General features: G+C 40.9%; 1 protein-coding gene across 1 annotated transcript in view; it reads right to left on the bottom strand.

Moving 5' to 3' along the window:
- The window catches only part of dnai2.S (dynein axonemal intermediate chain 2 S homeolog), a 36,544-nt gene that overhangs the window by 19,765 nt on the left and 2,465 nt on the right, over positions 1-14,314 (bottom strand). Inside the window, 5 exon segments of the mRNA NM_001096041.1 lie at positions 6,475-6,588; positions 10,023-10,165; positions 10,369-10,490; positions 10,761-10,922; positions 11,251-11,438. Of these exon segments, the coding sequence (NP_001089510.1) occupies positions 6,475-6,588; positions 10,023-10,165; positions 10,369-10,490; positions 10,761-10,922; positions 11,251-11,433 (724 nt within the window). The 5' untranslated portion in view covers positions 11,434-11,438.

Below are 14,314 nucleotides of genomic sequence, written 5' to 3' on the forward strand. Positions count from 1 at the left end.
TATATTTAATTAGATTGTATTATGTTATAAAATGTGGGGCATATAATTATTTAAAATGCAAGGACTGAGATCATTTTCAATAATATGCTAAATATAAGAAAGCTTTGCGACTTGATAGATTGGAGTAGAAAGATATATTTGCTCATTTTGGATTTTGCAGAATGCAGAAATTTCTGAAAATATATAGTTTTTCGGGGTCCACTTACTTGTTACTTACTTGCCAATTTTACCACACATAAAACAGCCAATATATTTTTTTAGTAGTAGAAATACATGATATGTATGCACCATGTACATTTTAGGGTCCTGACCCTACATGCCAGATAGTCTGGTGATGCTATACATACCGGGCATCAAACTATTTGGCGCACATCTGGCATTCCTATTTAGGACATTTATCTTGAAATCCAATGACATGTGAGAAATAAGATACTGGAAAGCTTTGAGACAATTTTCAGATATTTTATTGAAACCAGTAATTTTAGGAAAGCTTTACGACTTGGTAGTTTTGTGTAAAAAGACTTTACCCATTTTGGATTTTTTTGTGGCTTTACATAGCATAAAATGCAGTAAGTGTGTTGATTTTTCAGTAGTTGAAGTGATACACTCATTTCGTTCTGGGATCTCTAAATGACATGTAGTTATGTCTATTTTCAGCTCTGGAAGTAGGACAGAAGCACTGGACTCTTGACCCCCACCCTCAGGATATATAGGCTGGCTCCACCTCTGTTTCCCAGTTCTGTGGCAAAGCTCAATGAGGTGGAAGAGCTAAATTAAGGAGGAAGTAAGGAGACAAAAGTAGGGAGGTAGGAAAAGAGATTGAGAGAGAGACAGAGTTCTTTGACTCATAATAAATCAGCTGGGTAGGACTTATAGCACTGACAGTTCAAGCCTACTAGAAATGGATTTTTCGATGAGTACAAAATTCCTTTTTCTCTAGTAAGCCGTCCTGTCAGTGCAGATGTGTGGTGATGTTGAAAAGTTGTCCTATAGGTTCAAGAGGGTTGTACCAACTCAGTTGGTACAACCAAACAACTAGGTCTGTAATTTGCCAGAATGGTTTGTAAGACTTTGCAGCCAAACACAGGTGTAGAAGCAAAAACATTTAACTTATAAAACTTGATAATGGTGTTGGGTGAAGCCCACATGGCTGCTCTACAGATCTGCTCTGGTGTAGCCAGATTTGGAGGTTTCAGGAAGTGCTTTGTGCCCTTGAGGAGTGAGTTGTAACTTGGAATGGTCTTTGTCTCCAGCTGTGCTCCAGCAGGTAGCCTGAGCATCTAAATGTAGACATTCTCTTTGTATAAATGTTGATTGCCCATACCACATTTAGTGTGTTTCGCAGTTTTCTTTATTGTTAGTTGGATTGGGGTGAAAGGATGACATTACTAATTTCTGGTTTATATGGAACCTGGATACTAATTTTGGTAGAAAACCCGGGACTGTACAAATTCCCTCTGGGTCCATAACTGGGTCTCAAGTGCCAGGCCGTCAAACAGATAATGGGCAGGTTGGAGTATTGTGCGGAGCCCTAGAGGAGAATATCCAGGCAAAGAGGGAATTGCCACGGCCTGGATATTGACATGTTCACAGAGTTTGTGTACGAAAGCCCAATCTGAAGTAATAAGTATTGTTGTTGCATGTTCCTGTATGATTTTGGTAATGACTCTGGGTAGAATTGTCAATGGAGGAAATGTGTATACCCTCTTGAACCTCCAGTGATAAATCAAGACATCTATGAATGCAGCCCCCAGATTTCTGGCCTAGCAGCAATAGCGCAGAACTTTGAAAATGTGCTTGGATGCCAAGATGTCTATGTCTGGTGACTCCCATCTGTCAACTAGCTGGGTGAACACTTTGCAGTGGAGGCTACATTCTGTTGTCCTATTGTCTGCCTACTGAGAAAATCTGCTTCTAAATTCAGGAGTCATGAAATAAATACTGCTGAAACTGCTTTGCCTCCTTTCGCATGCCCAAATTGCCATGTGTTCCCCCCTAGCTTGTTGACATACTCTACAGCTATAGCATTGTATGCTAACTGGTCTTGATTGGAGGAGTTTGGTACAGCCCCTAAAGGTGGCCATACACGGGCAGATAAAGCTGCCGATATCAGTCGTTTGGACCGATTTGACAGCTTATCTGCCCGTGTATTGCGGCTTCCGACGGCGCATCGTAATTCGATCGTTCGGCCATACGGCCGAACGCTCGAATTACCCCCGATATAGCCACGCAGTTTAGTGGCATATCGGGGAAAGATCCGCTCATTTGGCGATGTTGCCAAACGAGCGGATCTTTATGTCTATGGCCACCTTAAGAGCTAACACTATGACCCATTCCTCTAAAATATTGACTGGTAAGATTCCTGCGGTGTTCACTGACCTTGCAGTGTGTGCGTGTGTGCAATACACTGCACCCCATCTGAATTTGCTGGCCTCATTTGTCACTATTTCCCGTGTCAGATGGGTCCAGCTTCTGCTGGGGGTCAGGTGTGTGCAGACTGTCCACCAATGGAGGCTTTCCTTCATTGTTGTGCAGAGAGGAGTGTTTTGTTGAAGAATGTGGTAATCTTTGCTTTAGCGCTGGAGGAAACTCCACTGCAGCAGCCACATGTTGAATCTGGCATATGGAATAGCTTCTGGCACTGCTACCATGTACCCCAGAAGTTGCAGGCTGTCCCCTGCCTACATTCTGGTCTCCTCAAGCATAGACTGCGTGTTGGGAGATCAGGGTTTTGATCTTGTCCTTCAATAGTTGTACTGTCTGGAGCCGGGAGTCACACAACAGACTTTAAGCTGGCCATAGATGTGCAGAGATTTGTATTTGTATATGATGAACGATCGGAAGTCGCAATCTTCTGACCTGCCGCTAACCATTTCGATTAAAGTAGTAAAATAACAAATCAGATGATGTTCTGCCCGTGACAGCAATTGTATGAAAGTTAAGTCCAACAAATAGCAGTGACATTCATCCATTGATATCTTCAGATAGGCAATACATGCAGAGAAATTATCGTTGATCAACAGAAACCTTCTAACCTGTCCAATCAACTAAACGAGCAATTGTCATTTTATGAAAAATATTTGGACAATCCACAAACAGTACTAAAATCATACTTCTATTTGTACAACTTTATCTTTGTGTCTATGATCAACTTAAGAAGTATATCCATTGTGATGGTGTGGGGGCTGGCATTTGTGATTGTTTATCAGGCAGTCATGCTGTCTGAGGATCTGTAGGCATTCTGCATCAACAGTTTGGGTTATTGAACTGAACACAGAAAAGGAGCACGTCATTCTCTGACGTACTCCCAGTACTTTGTCAGCAGTTGTGACAGCCTCATCCTTGATATCTAACATCTCCATCATCACTATGTTTTTGTGGATATCTGGTTTGTAAATGTGGCTTATTCAGTGTCTGAATCAGTTTTTGTGTCTATGTCTCCCTGGTCAGAGAATTGAAATTCTGAGTCATATTAGAGGAAGGGCCCTCCTCTGGGTCAGATAAATCAGAGAAAAAACTTCCTAAACTTTACATTTAGTGGCTTGTGGTGGTTGTTGGTTGGGGGGGGATGCTGTAGATTGTTGCCATGCTGCAGAAAGGTAAGCACCCAATCTGTGCTATTGTTGGCTCTCATGGTGACTCATGGCAGTCAGAGAGGTGTTTTTCCAGAGACACAGTTTGGAAATGGAAGATGGCAGTGCACAGTGATGTCAGCATGCTCAGTGCAGTTGTATCAGACAGTTCGTGCCTGAATGGGAAGGGCTCTAAAGTTTAGGAGGCACCAAATCTAAAACTTTGTGCAAATTGTCCTGGGGGCTGTCACCTTATAGGTGAGTTATCAGCAGTATAGGCAACTGGTTACCCTAACAGCCTGAGCGCCGGTGTGTAATTGTATAGTGAATACAAATTTACCAGTTCTCATGGCAGCTCAGCAAAACCAAACATAATGTACAAGACAATACAGGAAATCTGGACTTTAGGATAACACAAAGCCAGGACTGCTGGGTATCAAGGCAGCTCAGCATGCCAAATTCAATCCAAAGTTTAGCATGACATGATGCAGGTACTGCCTGTGTCCTCAGAATTCACAGGGGTATGTCTGTGCTAACTTTGCTTGCTGTGATTTGCCAGCAAGGAGGGAATAGCAAACCTTTTTGGGAAACAGCTCTGCATGTCTCCGTCTGTGTTGTAGTGGAAGTGTAAGAAAGAATAAATAAAACAATACAACTACAAATAAAGCAATAAAATTAGGGGGAAAAATATCAGAATACAAAGGTTCCTGACCTTCACCTCCAAGGCAGGACAAATGAACTGAGAAACAAAGGTGTATCTAGACCATATATCCTGAGAAACAGTTAAGAGTCCAATCCTTCTGTCCTGCCTCCAGAGGTGAACCTAAACATAACCACATGTCTGCACTGGCAGGAAGGCACACAAAAGACATATTATTTTAGAAATGAATTACATAACAACACTGGCAGATTCAGAAAGAAATAATTAAAAACAAAAACAAATAGTTTTCCTATGTAAACGGTAACTCCCCCCTAGAGTGAACAAAATATTCAAAAAACATCTGGCTCTGAGTGCAAAATTTTTCTGGCACTTAAAGGGTTAGTTTGGTCACAATACAACTGAAAATGGGTGAATGTGATAGGGGCCTTAGATTGTAAGCTCCACTAGGGCAGAGCCTGGTGTAAATGATGTATATGCAGAATATGTCAGTGTTATACAGGTAAAGAATAATCAAATATGTAATAGTCTCACAGCAGATGTAATGTTATAACACAGGGCTGTCCAACTGGCGGCCCCCAGGCTGACCCCCCCCCCCCACATGTGGCCCTCCACATCAAAATCTGCCTGCTGTGTCTGTTTACCATATGTAAAATGTAAAAGGTATCACTACAGCGATTAACTGTCCCTTGCATTGTCTAAACCTCAAATTCAGACTAATCCCTGCATTGTTCACACCTTTGATCCCTCTGTATTGTTCACACTTGTGACATCTCTATTGTTCACTCCCCTAAAGCCCTGTACTGTTCTACCTGAGACCCAGACGGAAACTGCCCACATTGTTCACCTGTTCACACTTTATTGAAAATGCTAATGGGGCACCAGCACTGTCACTGTATGTAGTACATTTTAGACCTGATTCCTGCTCTGTTCTGTCTTCCCTATGCTCCCTGTGTGTGTCATACTTTGGTATTTGTTTTGGGGGTTTGTTAGCATTTGAAAATTATTGTTAGTGGCCCCTAAAATGTTTAATCATATGCTGGGTACTATATTATACACAGGGGAGGAGGAGGCATATGGATTTATGGGTATGTCTTAATATGACTTGGATTTTTTCACATATGAGTGACATCCCTGCCAGGGCAGGCACAAGGTAGTTTGGCACCCTAGGCAAGAGCTTCACTCAGTGCCCCCCTGTCCTGCATTACCATTTCCCTCCTTACCATGATGGTTTTTAAATAAAGAAAGCAAGAAAGTATACGACACTTTTTCATTTATATTACTGCCCCCTGTACCTGTACCAGCAAGCTCAGCAGCCATCCATCATACAGCCCTCCTGCAGCCATCATATTGCCCCCAATCTTTACCTGTGCCGGCGGCAGACAAAAATAAATCTGATCAAATCATATTGCCTCCAAGTATTTATGTACCTGTGCCAGCGCCCAGCAGAAACAGCAAACATATGGCCCCCAAATCTGTACCTGGCTGTGCCAGCAGGAAGCTTCACACTTTACAGTAATAGAAAGAATGTCTTCAGTTCAGTGCAACTGTGCAAGGCTGAGAGCAGCGAGAGCCACACCGAGCAGGCCGCCAGCTCTCTGCCTCTCTCTGTCATCCAACACATCAGTGACGTCATTGACGCGTGTATGCACGTCGTGGTGCACCGCACAGAAGGAGCTATTACTTGCCGGCAAGAGGGAGAAGGGGAAGGAGATGGATTCGAACCCAACTGGGTGACCATGATTACTGAAACAAATTATTAAATAAACGATTGAAGAAAGTGTGCCCCTCAATGATGGCGTCCTAGACAGCTGCCTACTCTGCCTACCCCTAGTTCTGGCCCTGATCCCTGCAGTGAGCACCAACCATTTGTTTTTTTGGTGTGCTATTAATGTGGACATGGTCTTGCGGTAACATAGGTGTGGTTTAAAATGGGTGTGGTCTAAAAACAGGGAGTGGCTAACACTGGCTTCCGTTATCGGCCCTCTACCATGTAGATTGGAAAAATTCCGGCCCTCGGTACCATAGAAGTTGGACAACACTGTTATAACAGATAGCGCTAGAAGGGTTGCAGTGATTGAAAACCTTTGCAGCCCAGTAGACTTCCATTATAACTAATATCCTTGCAATCTCTTAGTGATCTGTAATCTTAATGTCATGGGGATTGGTACAGTTATAAGTTATACAATTTTAGGCTTTAAATACACAATTAAGCATATACAGTAGTGAAATTAGTGTTCTTACCAATCTGGCCATTGTAGCATCCCCCGATCAGAACATGTGAATCCTTCGGATTGTATTCCAAGCATACAAGTGGGGAGGCTGGCCTTAGGGTCAGTTCTGGCTTATTTGGGATCTCTGAAGAAAAAGCAAGAGGAGATAATTATTTGAGCTTAAGTTTGTGCCAAGGAATTAAATATTTCACCTACAGGCCAAGAAGAGTGGAATAGAGGAGCTGCTGACTAATTATGTCCCAAGGAAATATTGGAATTTGAAAATGGAACAGAACAACTTTTCCTTGGAATAATAAAAATGCCTTTATTGCATAATTTTATAGGGCATTACAGCAATGTTTTGGGCCACACTAGGCCCTTTATCAAGCTCAAGCATATATTGGAACTTAAAGGATATGTAAATCCCCCACAAAAAAATATAGTCAGTGAACAGCCTCTTCGAAATCTTTAAAACCACTCTGGTTGTTGGGGTTGTTCACACTTTTCCGTTCAGTTGCTTTCAGATAGTTCATCAGAAATAAAGACTTTTTCCAATTACTTTTTATATTTTACTATTTGTAACTGTTTCTCTAATATTTAAGTCTAAAGCTGAACTTTCCACCCTCTTATGTCTTTCTAAAGCAACTCTGGGAAGAAGGGTCGCTGACTCTGTAACTTCGCTAAATTGATACATTTAGTTGATATATTTTTTAATTGGAGAAATGGTAAAAAATAAAAGTTGGAAAGGAAAAAAGGAGTGATGTACCCAATTTATATTGACAGTAGGAAATTGTAGGGTTTACATGTCCTTTAATGCTAAAGGACAAATGAGCCACCGGTAAAGTCCACAAGTATATGCATAAGGCTTGAGAAAAACTATACCACTCAAACAAAGTAGGTCTCTATAAAAATGTATTGCATAAAACAGCTGCTTCATGTAAATGCACCATTTTCATAATAACTTTTTAGTAGTATGTGCCATTGGGTAATCATAAATAGAAAGCTGCCATTTAAAAAAAATAAGGGAACGTATGATTCATAGTGCACACAAACATACCAAACAAACCATACTTTTAGGTCACATGAGCCAATTAACAGACAGCGTTCTGTCTTTTGCTTCCATAATCTTCCTGTTACAGTTAGAGTTGTACAGGTCAGGTGATCTCTAGGGCAGCACAGAGACCATCACGAAATGGTGGTTCAAGGCAAGAGATGTAAAAGGTCAATATGTACTTAAATATATATATTCCAGTTTGATAAGATTCTTTAATATGTCACTTAATTTGATATAAACTATCATTTTTGGGGTATAGTTTTCCTTTAAGACGCACAAAGCTTGTTAAAGAAACAGTAATATGAAAATCAGAGTAATGAAATATAATGTAGTGTTGACCTGCACTGGTAAACATTGTGTATGTTTGCTTTAGAAAGACTTTTATAGTATATATAAACAAAGAAATTGTATAGCAATTCAAAATGCAAAAAAAGGAGAAAGGGCGCAGGTTACATAGCAGATAAGAAATAAAACACTATTGTATTCTACAGGGCTTATCTGTAACGTGTGCCATTTCTCCTTTTTTCAACTTGAATGGCTGCCCCCCATAGATACACAGCCAATTTGTTTATATAAACCAGGGGTCAACAACCTGTTTTACCCATGAGTCACAATTTTCTCAAAAAGTCACAAAAAGAGTTGAGGAGCAACACTGTCATGAAAAAGTTCCTGGAAGTGCCAAACAAGGGCTGTTTTTATGAAACCAAAATTTGGCTCTAAGCAGGAATTAAAATATAAGCACCTGTTTTGATGCCAGCAGCAACCAAGGGGCTGGTGAGCAACCCGTTGCTCATGAGCCACTGGTTGGGGACCACTGATATGAACTATAGTAGTGTTTCTAAAGCAAGCAAATCCGTTTTATCAATGCAGGGTAGCAGTATATTATATATATTAATTTCTTTAAACCACTTTTTTTGATGTTACTGTTCTTTTAAGCAAAATATGGGATACTGCAGTGCACAACTACACATTATATAAGGCAGTTGACTAACAGGTCAACCATCGAACCATGTTCATTACTGTTACTGCAAATTGTGTTTTTTTTCAGGCAAACACAAGCATCTCTCAACCAAAAACACTAACCTTATTTTTAAAGGAGAAAGAAAGGTTAAAACTAAGTAAGCCTTATCAGAAAGGTCCACCTAAATATACCCATCGGCGATTCTGGTGAAGAAGCTGCCTGAGGCGGCTCCTCAAATTGCCGCCCCCCCCCCCTCGCCGGCTTACCCATCAGGTGGGGAGGCATCCAAGGCAGGAACACTAGTGCAGAGAGGGCAACTGCGCTCTCTCGCACTAGTAAAGCCGAATTTTCAAACCCGGAAATTCGGCTCTTAAAAGTACTGCAGCAGCTTTTTGCTGCCCCTGGAAATGTGCCTGGCGCTGCTGTCTGAGGCGAGCGCCTCAGCCCGCCTCATTGGCCGAGCGCCCCTGAATATACCTGTAAACTCTCAAATGCTGCTCTGAGTCCCCTGTCAAAAGAAACACTGCATTTCTTTCTTTTGTGTACACATGGGCTTCTGTATCAGACTTCATGCCTTAAGGTGGCCATACACGGGCCGATAAAAGCTGCCGACAGACCGAGTCGGCAGCTTATTGGCCCGTGTATGGGGGCCCCCGACGGGCTTCCCCGATCGAGATCTGGCCGAAAGTCGGCCAGATCTCGATCGGATGGGATTAAAAATCCCGTCGGATCGCGGCCGCATCTGTTCGTTGATGCGGTCCCGCGATCCGACCGCCCGTTTGGCGAACGCTAGGATCCGATCGTTGGGCCCTAGGGCCCACGATCGGATCAGGCCGATATTGCCCACCTCAAGGTGGGCATATCGGAGGGAGATCCGCTCGTTTGGCGACATCGCCAAACGAGCGGATCTATCCGTGTATGGCCACCTTTAATCTTAAACCTCCTTGCTCTGGGCAAGAGCAAGCTCCGTTTGCTCCTCTCCCCCTTTCTCTGCTCTCCCCCCTTATCTTTTTTCCCTATTAATAACATTGGGATCAGCCACCATTTTTACTGGCCAGGCCAGTAATATACCGGCCAGGTGGCAACCCTAGCTGTATTCTGAGCCCAGAGCTATGAGAGAGCAGTGAGTGACTCATGCAGGAAGTGATCTCACACCAAGCTAATACTGCAACTGCTATCCAAAACAAACGTAGAGTTTCTAGAGCTGTTTACTCAGGTATGATAAAACATTCTACAGAATAAATGTCATTCTAGATTGCACTATTGCAGCTAATCTATTGTCAATAAAATGCATCCATAGCTTTCCTTCTCCTTAAATGGCATTCACTCAAATGTACCACAAATCAAGAGATCCCCTTAGCTACAGTGAGAGAGATTGGAGAATTCTTTACAGCTAAGTATAATTTGATATAATGCATAATTTTATCCTATGAATGTAAGTATTGATAAAAACTCAGGAATTTCACTAATGGCAGAATGCAGCATAACCTAATTACGTTTATTAGTAGATGCAATAATGCAAAATGGTTTAATGAAGAAATATGAAATGTGTAATTTTCTTTACCAATATCCCAGATATATGATTCAAAGTTCATATCTTTGGGTGCCCGCTGGAATTCCAGGCAGGAGTAGGCCACAGCCAACTTTCTGTTACCATCTGGGTGCCATGACAGATGTGTGGCTGTACGTTTGATTTCATTGGGGTCTCTGTGGCAAGAAAGCACGGTGATTAAAATAGCACAATATATTGTTTTGAGACAGCTTTATAAAGTCAATGTCACATCTGAATATATTACCATTTACTGTTATGCATTGACTGGTACCTTGAAGTTAGCTCAGTAAAAGTGATTTCTTTTATATCATTTTTTATCATTTAAAGCTCCCTGTAAGTAGGTGTATGAATGTAGTACCTGAATACATTCACTGTGTTGGCTGAGGGAGTTTCATCAATCCCTTCCAGTTCCTCAGTTTCTTCAAAATATTCTTCATATATATTGATAGCATTGTTTTGCTTGATGCAGTGCTCCATCACCTTATTAACAACAAAAGCAAAAGAAAAAATGAACTCTCTTGTGGAAGTCCAGTCCTGTGACCCTAGAATCCCATAGAAGAAAATAAAAATCTAGGCAAACAAAAAACATTATGAGCTACTTCACCTATACAAGATTTACTTGCATTTTTGGGTAGGTAACACACAGGAAGAAATACAAGTGCCACAAAAAATGTTTTCACATTAGTATGATTCCAAGAGTGGGAGAAAGATCAGGGTAGTGAATTACAATTTGTATATTGTGTTACTTACACTGCCCAACTGTGAAATGGTTGTTACATAGTGATCATCCTTCTCCACCTTCTTACGAAAACGAATAGTCTGTTCCATTTCCTGTGGATTTATATCTTTGGGCCAGCCACCTTCCACATGGTTTATTCCATGGGCTTCCATCTCATACCTCTCTGTATTAACCTACGGAGTAACAAAAATTAACTTACTATAGTAACATATTATGGTCTTAATTATTTATGTTTTTTTATATGATGTACTTTTCCATTTCACCTCCTTCTATCCTGCAATTGAAATTGCTATCTAATAATTACAGAGGAAAAGTTGTCCTAACTTATGGCTTTATTTATTATGATCTTATGGTACAACTCGAGTCAAAATAGCTAGTGAGAAGCCAGACAAAAGTTATTGTTTATAACTGAGAGAATGCCTCCAGCCAACTGTAAAAATAATTTTTCTGATCAAGGCCACACTGTCCCATGGTAAAGCAGTGGTAAATGCAGCTTTATACCTCATGTTCAGACATATCATGAGAGCACTGAATAGCAACATCACACGGATTTCTCTCTATAAAGTTTAAGGCTTGGCTAGGATCAGGAAGTATATCAACATGTAGCTCTGCTGGACGATCCGAAAAGTTGCATTGACGTCCAAATTCGCTTCTCTTCCGTGTATACACATAGACAATCTCCATGGTGCCTGGAGTAAGAAATATAGCAGATATAATATTTATAAGTTTAATATAGGCTGATTATATAAATAGAGATCACAAATAAAATTTGCTTTTATTTACCATCTAAAACTTGAGATCCGATCACAGAGTAGCAACAAGAGAATATTTGCACATATGGTCTTAATTTGGCTATACAGACACAGATAGTACGAAACTTAGTTTCCAATGTTTCTGTGTGTATGGGGCCCACTAATATCAATGTCAGAACAATAGACATACTGTGTATGGTTTTTTATACACACTCCATCTGTTCGGCCTGTTGATGTATTGGTCAGAGAGTGTGCCAGATTAGCCCATTGGCCCCTCTGGGGCGGGGGTGAGAAAAATAATTATGGGGAAGCTAAGGTAGACGGAGCAGTGGGATTAGTAAGGGGTCATGGGGGTGAAGTGAGGGGGGCATACAGTTTACCAGCTAAGGAGGTCCCTGTTACAAAAACAGAATAATACTAACTTCTCCACTAAGTAATGCAAATTTCAAAAGTAAAAGTAGTAACCTCCGTTGTATGCTAACAAATGGAGTTTGTCAGGTAAAATGGGAGACTTGGAATTAATTGCATGCTCTAAAAAATATGATATAATTGGTATCACTGAGACCTGGTGGGATGAAACATGTGACTGGACTGTGAATTTAAATGGTAACACCCTGTTTACGATGGACAGAGGGATTAAAAAGGGTTGAGGAGTGTGTTTGTATGTAAAGCCTGAATTAAAGCCATGCACTAAAGAAATAACAATAGCTGGCACTGGTGAGCGAGTGGAATCCCTCTGGGTAGAGATTTTGACAGGGCAAAAGGTTACAAAGAGAATTATCATTGGTTTATGCTATAAACCACCTTCTATAAGTGACGAGTATGAAGCCCAGCTACTCTTGCAGATACAAGCGGCTTTATAGCTGGTTCAAGTTGTTGCTATGGGTGACTTCAATTATCTAGACATTGTCTGGGGTAATGGGGTTGCCAGGACAATGACAACTTTTTATTCCAGCTCGTTCAAGAACCTACTAGGAAAAACTCTCTTTTGGACCTTGTAATAACCAATAATACTGAACTCATCTCTAGCATTTTTGTGGGTGAGCATTTAGGGAATAGTGATCATAACATGGTCTCCTTTGAGATTCTGTTGCAGAAGCAATTTTATAAGGGAGTAACTAAAACACTGAATTTCAGACGTGCAAACTTTGACAGTATAATTGTCTGGCCACACGGGCAGATTCAGGGAGATTAGTCGCCAGGCGACAAATCTCCTCTTCTTCGCGGCGACTAATCTCCCCGATCTGCCTTCCGCCGGCTAAAATGTAAAACGCCTAAGGGCATGCACATGGAGCGCTTCGTTTTCAGAAGTCGACGAAGTTTCCTTGTGAGGCAAATACGGGCGACTTCAGAAAACGAATCGCTACTTCTACCTGCCCCCAGGCGATTTTCATTTTAGCCGGTGGAAGGCAGGGGAAGGCAGATCGGGGGGAGATTAGTCGTCGTGAAGAAGAGGAGATTTGTCGCCTGGCGACTAATCTCCCCAAATCTGCCCATGTGGCCAGACCCTCAGGGCATCTCTGCAACATATTACGTGGGAAATGCTTTCCACAGGGTTAAACACAGAACAAAAATGGGAGGTCTTTACAATGCTGCTTAATAAATATACATGTCAGTATATTTCCCTTGTAAGCAAGGAACATTGTTGTAAAGCAAAACCTTTGTGGTTCAATAGAAGTGTTGGTGTTGAGGTGGGTAAGAAAAGGCGTGCTTTTAAGGCTTTCAAGTTTATCATTTATAAGGTACAAGGAGGCCAATAAATCATGCAAAAAAGCTATAAGGCAAGCTAAAATTGATATGGAAAAGGATATTGCAGCAAGCAGTAAAAAGAATACAAAATTATTTTTTAAATATGTTAATAGTAAAAAAATGAAGCAGGAAGGGGTGGAAACTTTAATATCAGAGGGGGGTCAACTGGTTGATGAAAACAAAAAAAAGTGCAGATTCTGAACACATATTTGTCTACACAAATGAGGAACCAGTTAATGAAGGTTTCCTTCTTTATAGTCCTAATTCTAGCAATTCTAGTAACTAATAATGCATGGTTCACACATGAGGAAATTCAAAAGAGACTAGAACATGTTAAGATAAACAAAGGTCCGGGGCCAGATGGTATTCATCCCAGTGTACTTAGCGAGCTTGCGAGCTTATCTCTGTGATTGCCAAAACTCTTTACTTAATTTTTCAGGATTCTTTGAGGTCTGGCATAGTGCAGAGAGGCTGGCGAATTGCAAATATGGTACCGCTATTCAAAAAGGGATCCCGTTCTCAGCCTCAAAACTATAGGCCAGTTAGTCTGACATCAGTATTAGGAAAGCTTTTCGAAGGGTTAATAAAGGATAAGATGCTGGACTCCATAGCAAATCATAATACTATGAGTTTGTGCCAGCATGGTTTTATGCGTAATAGATCTTGCCAGACTAACTTAATTTCTTTTTATGAGAAAGTAAGTAGGGACCTCGATTCTGGAATGCCAGTGGATGCGATTTACTTTGCTAAAGCATTTGATACAGTGCCACACAGAAGGTTAATGGTTAAATGAAGGAATGTCGGCCTGGATTTGTGCCTGGATAGAGAACTGGCTAAATGATAGACAACAAAGAGTGGTGGTAAATTTTCTACTTGGACCAGTGTTGTTAGTGGAGTACAAATACTCAAAGTAACGGATAGCACACCCAATTTTCAAAAAATAATAGAAAAACGTATTACAAAAAAGAAAATACAAAAAATTATACAAAAATAATATAACAGGGAGGCTCACTGTTATATTATTTATTATATATTATTTATTATTTTTGTATAATTTTTTTGTA

This window comes from Xenopus laevis, chromosome 9_10S (assembly GCF_017654675.1).
Source record: "Xenopus laevis strain J_2021 chromosome 9_10S, Xenopus_laevis_v10.1, whole genome shotgun sequence".
In the NCBI taxonomy this organism is placed as follows: Eukaryota; Metazoa; Chordata; class Amphibia; order Anura; family Pipidae; genus Xenopus; species Xenopus laevis.